The 13,127-nt window shown below is 40.8% G+C and overlaps 1 protein-coding gene across 1 annotated transcript in view; it reads right to left on the reverse strand.

Moving 5' to 3' along the window:
• Positions 1–12,171, reverse strand: part of LOC132142506 (neurabin-1-like) — a 29,271-nt gene extending 17,100 nt beyond the window's left edge. Inside the window, exons 1-2 of the mRNA XM_059552423.1 lie at positions 11,965–12,171; positions 1,831–3,853 (exon numbers count right to left, since the gene is read on the reverse strand). Of these exons, the coding sequence (XP_059408406.1) occupies positions 1,831–3,693 (1,863 nt within the window). The 5' untranslated portion in view covers positions 3,694–3,853; positions 11,965–12,171. The remainder of the gene's footprint in view (positions 1–1,830; positions 3,854–11,964) is intronic.
• Between the last annotated feature and the right edge of the window lie 956 nt (positions 12,172–13,127).

Consider the following 13,127-nt stretch of genomic DNA (forward strand, 5'->3'; position numbering starts at 1 on the left):
AGCATAGGTTTTATTAGCTGACAATAACAATAAATAAATAAACATTATAGGCACAAATACAAATGTACTTTTAGAAATTGTTTTTGAAAAATTTGGTGTTATTGTTTTGGCAAGTTTAAATTAAAACTCTATCTATTAGGGGTGTAACGGTATGTGTATTCGTACCGGACCGTTTCGGTACAGGACTTTCGGTTCGGTGCACGTGTGTACCGAATGACCGAATGCAATATTTTGTTTGCGGAACATAGGTACATTTTCATGTTTCCAAACGAACATATTAAGTGGCGGAAGTCTCCACGTTCAGCGCAGACAAAGAGTATAGAAGCCCAAGAGGCGAAACTCAATAGAACGCTCCATTGCAACAGTTGCCCCCATGACGTGACGGCATTATGGACTGAAAACTGAAGGAAAACGCAGAGAAATAATGGGAGTCAATGGCACTGAAAAACTTAACATAACAAAAACTTAACAGAACTTAATTTTTTCTGGCCGTCATATGTAAATATGAAAACAATTTAAAATACATTAATGAGGATGACCGACGTTAAATGACGTCAAATGACAGAAAATATACGTCTATGTGTTGGTTATGCATGGCCTAATTACCCTTAGGAAAATAGTATTTTGGGACAAAATATTACTATGGAAGTACTATAAGACTACTATAGAAATACTATAGCGGCTCTAGGATATTATAGAGGTATTACAGAACATAACATACTTCTGCGATGTTCTGTAATACCTCTATAATATTTTAAAGCTGCTATAGCATTTCTATAGTAGTCTTATCGTACTTCTGTAGTATGTCCCAGATTACTATAGGCCTAGTATTCCTATAAGATTACTATAATATTTTGATTCCTATATAATATAAGATTCCTATAGCACTTTTTTGTAAGGGTATGTCCCCCACCGAATCGGCTTCATTAGCCTACCACTTACAGATTGCAAAGATAGCCTACAATTATAAAATTATTGCAAACCTTTAATCTCTCAATATTTATGTTCTATTATGCATTTTCCTTGTTATATGAATAACAGAAATTCATGAAATAATACCGAAAAAAATCTAATTGACCAAACTGTCAGTTTCTATAGACCGATTTAGTAAGGAAACATGTTGTGATCCCTTTAACATAAATTTTCTATTTCAGAAAATCTTGTTGATCTGTATAACATTAAGTTTCAAATTATCAGCTGAGACAAGGTGTAAAGCCCTAAGATCGGGAACTAAATCACACATATCTCTGTAAAAAAAAAAAAAAAAACCTGTCAGAACATGAAACATAGGAAATTACATGCCTGAAGTGATGCAAGCTCAGACAGCACCTTTGCTGAGAGCTGTTATCTTAAATATTCTGGGTAGATGGTATTTTACACTATACCAGGAACCCTGATGTAGTCACAAGGATCAATAAAGCAGTGAAACAAATCTCAGACAAGTATACTATTTTCCTTTACCAAAAGTAAAGTTCGTTTGTGTTTTGGGGCTAAACAAAATACAGGACACAGGTGACAAATATCTTAAAGCAAGTAGGATCTTGTCATATAAACGTGAATAATAGCTGCAATAGTACCACCGTAAACATGCTTCATGAAAGTAAGAGCTAAGCTGCTGACCGAATTGAGCCATGAGCATCTGCTAAAGGTGTGAACACAGATTTGGGTAACAGCTGGCAGGCTAATTCCTTCAGGCACTAAAGAAAACATTCTGAACCATTTCAGAGGCACCAACAAATAAATACTTAAGGTGAATCAAAAATAAGTTAAAGTACTAAATATAAATATAGAGTTTCTTCTAAATATAAAATCAGATTGAGCGCGAAATACCTTGATTGGTGCTGTAGAGAACTTGATCTTTCTCTTTGGAGTGAGATCTTCCTCGTCAGAGAGTCCTGGGAGTTCTTCAAATTCCTGGAATTCCTCCTTCACTTGACATTCCAAATCGGTCCCGTTGTCCTTGTCATCCACAAAGGCAACATTCTCAATTCCACAAATTAAAGATCTTTTCTCCATCGATCCCTGATCATCTTGATGTTGCCCCTCTTTTCCTGTTAAGACATCTTCCATCTCTTGGTCATCATCATCCTCTTCAACAGCTTCCTCTACTCCCTCATCCTCTCCTTCTCTCTGTTCATCCTGCAGTTCCTTATCTTTAACATTGGTAGCTTTCTGCTGTCTAACAGTTTCCAGTACTGCCTCCTCTACAGTTTGGTCTGTCTTTAGTTCTACTTCCTCATTGTCTTTTATCCCCTCCTCCTCGTCTTCCTTCTCCATTATGTTCTCCTCAAGAAACCTTCCCTCCCTTCTATGGTCTTCCTCGTTTCCAGTCTGTACAGATTCCTCATATGCCCTCCATCCCTCCTTATGTTCCCTAATACTCCGTTTTGATTCCTTCCCAAGGAATGTTAATTGGAGGTCCTCGCTGTTGGCCAACACCATCTCAGAATTGTGATTTTGGGATTGGTTCTCCTTTTTACACTCTTCAAAAAAATCATCCTCAACATGTTCCTCCTCATTGCCTTCGCTTTCAGAAGATTCGGTTTTCACAACCACCACCTCAGCTCTGACAGTGGACAAACCAGGAACTTTCTCAATGTTCTTGTCTTCATCTTGCTGCTCTTGAAATGCAGGATCTTCTGCTACAGATGCATGACTAGTGATTCTCCTTACAGACAAGTTTTGGATCGTTTTGCTTGTATATAGAAGAGTGGGTTCTGATGAGACTGTATCTTCTGAGGACTTAATATGTTCTTCAACTGTGGAACTAGCATTATGTAATGTCTTCTCCATACAGATTACATTCAAAGGGGCACTGTGTGAATCTGAACCATTTAACTTGGGCAAACAAGTTTCAGAAGGAGAATCAGCCCATAGCGAATACGAGGTAGGGGAACTACAGCTGTCTGGTGATGAAGGGGGATCCGAATGGCTGCTAGCAGCGGAGGGTGACTGGGAATGACTAAAGGGACTATGGGATTCCGTGGAAGGAGCAACTGACAGCGATTCACTATCACTGTCCAACATAAAACTCTCCAGACGTCTGGATATTGGCCCGGCATTCATTGACATACTGAAGTTATGTGATGGTGTCTCACTTTCACTTTTCCCTTTTTCCTTGTACTCACTTTCTTTTGCCTGTTTCTCGATCTCTTTAAGTTTGTCATTTCTCTCTCCAGTAACTGAAACTCTCCTCTCTTGTCTCTCCACTAATTGAGGCAAGATAACTTTAGGAGAGCTAGATCTCTCCGTTGGAGACTGTTCTTTAAGGCCGCTCTCAAACAGCTTCCTCGTCATTGAGAACTTCTCAGCCAGTGCTGCCTTGTCAATGGAAACATCCTCTGTTTTCCGGGCCTCAAAGGAGGCTGAATCTAGACTGGTAATACTTCTTAGGCTGGACCTGTAAGGGGTAGAATCCAGTGGAAATTTGGGTGACATGGGTTTGCTGATATTGGGACTGTCCTGATTCTGTTTTCCATCCATATGCAAGAATATATTTTTTATTTTGCTCACTTTGTTGCCTGACGGTCTGCCTCGGGTGTCGCTGCCTCCGTTGGAGAAGGGTGAAGTCGAGCTGATTGATGCACTCCCATCAAATGAGCATTTGATGGAATGGAAGTCTGATTTATAGGCATTCCTGTGAGGGGATGCACTTCTCAGTGTCTGTTCACTTTTGTTTTCACTTTTAATCATGATCACAGTTTAAAAGAACAAATTTCTCATTAAGTAAAATAGATAAAACTGGGACTAAAAGTAGCTTATATCCAGGTGCATGGTACGTCTTCATTTACACTGGCTGAGATTGTAGATACAAATGGTGCTGAGTGACTGACTTAGTGCCAACCACTCTTACCTACAGCAAAGAGAAAATAACACAACTATTTATCCCTCAACACTCTTTTGCAATGTAAAGGCACACACAAACACTTGTTAAATTGAACTGTGAAAATGCCGATACTGAATAATATACCATTCTTAATAATCTAATAAATATTTTGTTATTTTAAAATGTACTGATAGCACAGATGGACAATGGAAGGTGTCTACAGCAATTTAACATTTAATAACATGACAGAGAAGAACACTGTTAACCCCACAGACAAACACCCCCAGGGTAAACGTAAAACCACACTAATATTAACATTAGATAAATAACATGAAATATAACAAAAACCCACTTTTTTAAACGTTTTTAAATATAATACAAACAAATGTAAATTAATGGTTCATGCAAAGAATTCTAATAATTCCCTTTACCTTAAATTATCAAAACGATTCATACTTTTATCTGAAAGCATAACTTTAAAAAATATTTTACAGAAAAGTGTAATCTTAAATTTTACATACAACTTACTTTCTATTCTGTTTACTTTTTAAACACATTAAAAGTAAGAAGCCTACATATTATATATGCATCTTTTAAAGTGTAACCCTTAATTTTTGTCTGCACCTACTCCAGTCTCTTCAACGTGGATCCATAAATAAAACACGGGTTACCACGTTGATAATTCACATTTCTTCTTTTAATCAGAAGCATCAGCATAACAGCATGAACAGCCGGACACATAACACTCTCACTTTCGCTTGTTTTTTTTTTTTTTTTTTTTTTTTTTTAAGCGCGTCCTGCCTTAAAGGGGCAGGCGCACCAAATATCGTTCTAACAAAACATATAAAACTTTGCATAAGACATATGAAAATACACGAAAATCTTACTAAACAAACTCACATATATATATATATATATATATATATATAACCCATGAATTGACAAAATGTAAAATAAAATAATGAATTAAACATAAGGTTACCAATTCAACATAAGGTTACAGTCTTCCCTGCTTAACAAGGAAACGTCCTCGTTTCTCTTATATAGATTATCCATTACAGTGAAAATACAGTGAAAAATACAATGCACAGACAACCAATATGTGCATAACTCATTAACAAACAAAATCTTTAAACTTTTCAGGTTTTTTAACTACACGGCCACTACGGGTTAATTGAGGTGTGTCTGCTGAAGGCAATATAGCCCTCTCTGGGGCCATAGAGGCCAGAACACTGGGACTTGGCACACTTTCAGGTTCAGTCAACAAAGCAGTTGGATTTGAACATTCAGTCTTTGCATTGGTAGTAGTCTGTTTTATAGTTTGGTTGGGCACATACGGTGGTTTTGAGGGTCGAAAGGGTAAAGCACCTGACAATGCAGTGAGGGGAACTGAAGAAGGGGCCTCAGCACTACCAAACACAGGATTAGAACCTGAACTGGGAGTTGCAGGCAACTCCCTCCAAGGACCCCTGTAAGGTTTTAGGCGATTGTGATGAACCACCCACCTTCTCGACTGTGGATTTCTTGGATCAGTAATCTCCTAAGTTACCCCTGGGCTGTTATCTTTGTCCATTCGCCTCAGAATTTTGTACGGCCCTTTCCATTTAGGAGCCAGTTTATTCTGTTTTTGAGCTGGGTCGTCCAAAAATACAATGTCACCTGGCTTATGCGGGTGGAAAAATGTCTTTTTGTCATACTGCCGTTTCTGATTAAGTTTAGCTTCTGTGGACCGCACAGCAACATCTTTGAAAGCATAAGACAAACGCATGGTCACATCATGAGCATAGCCTGCAGGGGTGCCTGGTGTATAGGAAGTGACAGCAGGACTATAGTTCAGAATGATATCTGCAGGTAGCTGTGGTTCTCTGCCATGTGCAAGAAAGAAAGGAGAGAACCCCGTGCTAGAATGAATACTGGAGTTATATGCCAGTTCCACTTGAGGCAGATATTTATCCTATTCACCCCCACTTTCACAAATGTACTTGGCGAGTTGGTCTTTCAATGTTCGATTCAGTCTTTCGACCATACCATCACTCTGGGCGTAGAAGGGTGAGGTGTGGGTTTTCTCAATGCCTAATTGTCTGCACAAATGTTTAATCAAATCTGACTCAAACTGTCTACCTTGGTCCATATGGATTATCTCAGGGACCCCGTGCTGCTTAATGTAATCCTCAAAAATGCACTGTGCTACAGTTGTTGCATGCTGATCCTTCAGAGGGTACAAATTGACAAAACGGGTAAAATAGTCCATCACAACTGAAACATACCTATTCCCAAGTGAAGTAACAGGTAGCTCAGTGATGTCAGCGGCAATTCTTTGAAATGGTCGTTCTGCATGAATTGACTGTAACGGGGCCCTTTCATGAGGAGTGGTGTAAGCACAGGACTGACAGGATACACATTCAGCACAGAATTTCTGAATATCATGGGACATGTAAGGCCAATAGCACATTTTTCTAGCTCTCAAGAAAGTACGCTCAGCACTCAAATGACCACTAAACTTCTCCCCATGAAAACACTTAAGAGCTGTTAGAATGAGTACCTCAGGCAAGACTACTTGGTAAACATGAGGGCTATGAGGAGATGATTTTACTCTGTGACACAGTTTACCCTCTTGGACTGATAATTTGGAAAATTCATGCCAATGTTTCCTCAGAGTGGCAGGGGAATGTTTCAGTCTGCCTAGTGGGGGCTTTTGATTACCATTCTCTTTCCAGTCCATGACAGTACTAAGACAAAAGTCAGCCTTTTGCTGAGCTTGTAATTCAGTCAAATCAACTGACAGTGTTGGACTCACGTCAGGAAGAACTCCACAACCCAGTGGCACTTCAGACGAAAAGGAGACTTTTTCAGCATTGGTATGGCTGGGAATTACACACTGCACTGATTTCGTTTCAGTCACAGGCGAGCTAGGACACCACGACAAGGAATCAGCATTACTATGATGCTTCCCTTCCCTGTATTGAATGGTAAAGTCATACACATCCATTTCAAGAATCCAGCGTGATCTTCTACCAGTCGGATCATTATCAACTGCTGCCTTTTTTAGATTTAACAACGGTTTGTGATCTGTAATAATCTTGAATGGCACCCCAGACAAGAAATGTCGAAAATGTCGAACAGACCACACCACAGCCCACAGTTCACGGTCATAAGTTGACCATCTCTTTTCTGATGGAGTGAGAGCATGACTGGTGTAAGCAATTACACGTTCCTTCCCATCCTGCATCTGAGCAAGCACTGAACCTACACAATCATGAGAAGCATCAGTGTATAGTAGAAAAGGCTGTGTGAATATAGGGTGAGCTACAATGGGAGGACTAGTAAGGGCCTGCTTCAGTGACCTAAAAGCCTCCTCACAATCACTCGACCAATTGAAGACAGCACCTTTCTGGGTCAGAGCATGAAGGGGTGCGGCCACTACAGCGAAACTCCTGACAAATCTCCTATAATAGGAGCATAGACCAACAAACGCTCTCACCTCTGTGACCGTCCTGGGGGTAGGCCATGACCGGACCTTGTTCAGATTCTTTTCATCTGGCAGCAGACCCTGGCTGGATACAACATGACCTAAGTAGGAAACTTCACTGCGTGCAAAATTACATTTGTTAACCTTCAATTTCAGACCCGCTGAAAGGAAACGACTAAAAACCTCCTCAAGACTGTTAAGATGTTCGCTGAAAGTCTGACTGAACACCAGTGCATCATCAAGGTAAACAAGACAAAACTTCCAATGAAGTCCACAAAGCACCAGCTCCATCAATCATTGGAAAGTTGGAGGGGCATTCGTAAGACCCATCGGCATTACCTTGAAATGATATAAAGCACTGCCTGTATTGAAAGCGGTTTTCTCCCTATCCTTGGGGTCTAGCTCAACTTGCCAGTAACAACTGGACAGATCCATTGTGCTAAACCAGCGTGCACCTGCCAAGCTGTCTAAAGCATCTGAGGCACGAGGTAAGGGGTAAGAGTCTTTTACAGTGACTGCATTAAGCTTTTTGAAATCAATGCAGAATCTATAACTGCCATCTCTCTTCTTCACTAAGACAGCAGGAGAAGCCCAGGGACTACAACTTTCCTCAATTACATCATTGGAAAGGAGCTGCTGAACTTGCCTGTCTATCTCAGCTCGAACATGTGGCGATGTTCTGTAAGCCCTCTGCCTAATGGGCTGTGCATCCACAGTACGGATGGTGTGCTTGACCAAATCAGTACGACCATAGTCATACTCATGTGCACTGAAAACATCTGAATATTTGTAAATCAGAGTCTCTAGCTGAGTCCGTCCTGCACTGTCCAATGCAGACTGACTGAAGTCTACATTAGGTTTTGGACAGGGCTCAATTTGAGTCTGTATCTGAGCTACTTTGGGTTCCAGCATTGTGTATTCTTCCCCTGGTTGCATGACTAAGGAATGAAACTCACCTAGCCTTATGCCACAGGGAACATGGCAATCCTCGTTTGTCGGATTCATAGCTTGCACACACGTCACGCCTGCTTTCACAGAGGTTACTGTACGTGCCACAAAAAGACCTGGTAATGACTGATTTTCAGGATCTAAGAGTCCAACATAATTGCATGCGAACTCTTTTTCCCCAATGTTGGACTGAATTTTTACCAAAACGTACATCTGTGACTTAGCAGGGATCAGAATGGGCTCTAAAGTCACGGCACTACTCCTTAGAGGGACTATTTCCTGCGAACACAAAGAGGAACAGTCCAGTTCCACAATTTTAAATTATTTTCTCTGAGGTCAATTGCAGCATGATGTTTGCTAAGAAAATCCCACCCAAGGATAACTGGCTGTGTAGCATTCCTAACCACCTGAACATCATGTGAGAACACTTCCTCACCCAGCCTAATAGTAATGGGCAACATACCCAAAGTGTCACCCGTTACTGATTTTGCTAAAAGAAAGGATTTCTGAATAGGTTTTTTTGTTAGAGAGGGAATTGACATTCTCAGTGTTTCAATGATCAAATATATTTCTGAACCTGTGTCTACAAATGCTTGCATGGCAATGTTCTCAATGATTGCAAAAACATAAGGTGTTGGAATGACAGGATTTACCCGTTCAGTTTGTTTGGGCCCAACCTTAGTCTCAGCAGATACCCGGCCTATAGTACCTGCTACCAGCCGTTTCCCTGAAGATCAACATCCTCTTCAACAAAACTGACATGATGATCACCAGATGAGGGTAGATGGTCAGTAGAAGATCGTAGGCCATATCTCTCGCCAGAGATGATGGGATGCGTGTTGTAAGCGATGATCTCGATGATCAGAGGTTGGACTGCCACAACGATCACAGTGAGGTGGGGGCGAGCTGACGCGTTGGATACGATGAATAGAAGTAAGGCTGGCATGTTGAGCAGCAAAATATGGAGACAGGCTGGTGCGATAATCTCGATGAGGTTGAGGTGGGCTGGCGTGACGATCTCGGTAATATGGAGAAGCACTGATGTGACGATATTGATGATGTGCAGATGGGCTCACGTGACGATCTCTGTAATGTGGAGAAGAACTGATGTGACGATCTTGATGATGTAGAGATGGGCTCACATGACGATCTCTGTAATGTGGAGAAGCACTGATGTGACGATCTTGCTGATGTGGAGATGGGCTCACATGACGATCTTGGTAAGGTGAAGATGGACTCACGTGATGCTCTCCATAGCCCCGACGTCTGTCACTGTCTCGGTGGCTGAATGAGTAAGGCTTATCTTGACGATGTGGAGAAGACGCCGGTGACAATGGATATCTCCTAGGAGATGAAAGTGGAGAGTAACGTTGCTTATCTATTCCACATTCAGATGAGTAGTCTCTCTGTCTGGTGGAAGCGTGTTGCCTCTTCATTTGACTCACTTTCATCCTGAGAGCCTTAACCATCCAGATCAGAGGGTCACTGCAGTCACCCGGATCCAGTACGTATCCAGACCAGATGGTGGATCAGCACCTAGAAAGGACCTCTATTGCCCTGAAAGACAGCGGAGACCAGGACAACTAGAGCCCCAGATACAGATCCCCTGTAAAGACCTTGTCTCAGAGGACCACCAGGACAAGACCACAGGAAACAGATGGTTCTTCTGCACAATCTGACTTTGCTGCAGCCTGGAATTGAACTACTGGTTTCGTCTGGTCTGAGGAGAACTGGTCCCCCGACTGAGCCTGGTTTCTCCCAAGGTTTTTTTCTCCATTCTGTCACCGATGGAGTTTCGGTTCCTTGCCGCTGTCGCCTCTGGCTTGCTTAGTTGGGGTCACTTCATCTACTGCGATATCGTTGACTTGATTGCAAATAAATGCACAGACACTATTTAACTGAACAGAGATGACATCACTGAATTCAATGATGAAATGCCTTTAACTATCATTTTGCATTATTGACACAATGTTTTCCTAATGAATGTTGTTCAGTTGCTTTGATGCAATGTATTTTGTTTAAAGCGCTATATAAATAAAGGTGACTTGACTTGACTTGACTTAACATCAGCCGTCAATTGCTTCACCGCAGTCATGATTTCAGAAGAAATGTCCCCAGATGCTGTGGTCTTTGTGGACACCATAGCTGAAAGCGATTCACTGGGTAAGGTGGTAGATGAGTTTGGTGACAGGCTGGTCTTTTGACTAAGGGGGAAGAGGTGCAAGTCTTAGAACTTCTTGTGCCCGTTCCCACTTACAAGCCATGGCTAAAGCTTCCTCTAGGCTAGTAGCACCATGTTCATGACATTTTGCTTGGAGGACAGGATCAAGACCAGCTACGAACCGTCTAAATCTTTCCATGGCAATGGCGGACTCACCATAATTTGGAAATGCTTCCAAAACTAGTCTTATGATCTCAGCTGCAAATACTTCCAAAGGTTCTTTGGGCATACGTGGTCTGGCGTTCACAAAAGTTTGAAAATGCAGCAAAAATTGTTCATCCCAAAAACATAATTTAATGCAGCAACACACAGTTCATAGTTCTGTTGTATGTCAGGAGACAGGTAGAGCCAGTAAGCTAAAGCATCTCCACTCAACCTTGTAGGCAAAATGGCGGCCAAATCTTGCGTTTGTGCATCCGCACAGGCCTTAACTGCTAGCTCTAAACGGGCTTTTCATAAAGAAAAACTGTCTTCATCTCTACTGTCTCCATGAAAACACGGTGGTAGATCGACTTTAAAGTGCAGCAATCTTGAAGTGCGATTTGCAGAAGTTGCGTGCTCTCTGCCCTCCGCTGTAGGTGCACTTTCATCACTATCAGTCTCATTAGAGGACTGAGCACATGCGGGGAGCACGCGAGAATCTGTAGACATTTTCACTGTGCAGCTGCTGTTGAACTTGTAATGAAGCGAGTAGTAACGGCATCCACTTTAATTAATCTAATGACTGGTTACTGAGCACTCACCAGTACCCTTCACGGTGCATTAAAAAATGCGCCTTCGTAATCGAATGCTTCAGCCAAGAAACTTCCAGAAACTCTTGAACTTGAACACCGCTGCCACCAGTCTGTAACCCTTAATTTTTGTCTGCACCTACTCCAGTCTCTTCAACATGGATCCATAATTAAAACACGGGTTACCATGGTGATAATTCACGTTTCTTCTTTTAATCAGAAGCATCGGCATAACAGCATGAACAGCCGGACACACAACACTCTCGCTTGGGTTTTTTTTTTTTTTTCTTTCAAGCGCGCCCTGCCTTAAAGGGGCAGGCGCACCAAATATCTTCCTAACAAAACATGTATAAAACTTTGCATAAGACATATGAAAATACACGAAGATCTTACTAAACAAATTCACCAAAATGTCTTATTCTTCTTTATATATATATATATATATATATATATATATAACCCATGAATTGACAAAATGTAAAATAAAATAATGAATTAAACATAAGGTTACCAATTCAACTTAAGATTACAAAAGCATTATTAATTGCCTTACCGTTAACCAACTGACAAATCTGTATTGTAGCAACTCTAACGTTACAGTCCTAAAATTACTTTTTAAATGTAATTTTTTTTAAAGGTAGCAGGTGCTCTTACAACCCTCTTTTTGACACCTGATCTTTTCCCATTGACTGCTGTAACCGACTTAAATGCTAATGAAGTCTTTCCATTTTCGAAAACAACATGACCGCATAAACGAGTTTAAACCTACCTGAACTTCATTCATTGCGATTTACGGAAGATCTGAGAAACCATGACCAAACAATCACAAGCTTATTACACTATTCGTCTTCATACATTTCTCCGAAGTCTACATGTCTTTCTCCTTGAATGTAACCAGCTCAACACCATATGCGCGCTCCCTCCTTCAGCGTCACACCCGCTGCTTCTTTCCAGTGCTCGTAAGTAGGCAAGCGCGCACGGAGGAGCAGAGAGAGAGAAAAAAACAATTATTGGACAACCGTGGTTAAGTTAGTAATCGAGTCCGTAAAGTAAAAGCTAAATCCAGAGAATGGCTATGGGTCTAATGTAGCCTATTACAGACATTACGTATTTGAATAATGACAGAAATACATTTCCCACATCATGTGATTCGAATGTATGAAAGACACACTGACTGTAATCATATTATCCCCAAAGCTTTCTTAAGTCAATAAAAATGTTTTAAAACAGTTTAATAATTTGAAGAGTCTAAAAACTGGATCTGAAATATTAACCAACTAATAAAAAAAGATAGAAATAAATAATTCTCGGATATCAAAACCGATCATCCATGCAATTAAATATGTTCCATGCACCAGCATTTTGAGTTTAATCACCCTGACTATTACAAGTAGGTCACCATCTTAGTACTTCTGAGATATGTGGAGTGGAGCATTGGACAAAGGGTAAAAAAAAAAAAAAAAGCAAAGGAGTGGATGACTGAAAACAGTAATGCATGCAGATAGGCCTGTGCCATTAACAAAACAAATCTGAACATAATGCAAGAGAAAGGAGAAAAATGCAAAAACACTGTTCACTACTGACAATGTTAACTGCCAATATCATAAAGATTTATTATAAACCATTTTGCTGTAGACATTTTGTCTCCTCCTGTTCGTCTTGGTGTGGACTGTGTGACCATGTGAAGCCTCTAACAGATGGCATTATAGCTACATATTGAAAGTAGATTATTTCTGCTGAGCTGCGGCTGCCCTAAAAAGAAAAAAAAAAGCAGGAACACTTACCATTTCTTTGATATTCCCTTCCAATGGGGAAAAAAAAGAAATGCTTTACATGTAAATCCAGAGTTGATGAATGAAGCAGGTGCCTCTCAGCTGCTAGTCCTGTTTCACTGTCATGACCTGTGCTTTGTTTCTGTTTGTGGAAAGTTGT

Source organism: Carassius carassius, chromosome 6, assembly GCF_963082965.1.
Source record: "Carassius carassius chromosome 6, fCarCar2.1, whole genome shotgun sequence".
NCBI lineage: Eukaryota > Metazoa > Chordata > Actinopteri > Cypriniformes > Cyprinidae > Carassius > Carassius carassius.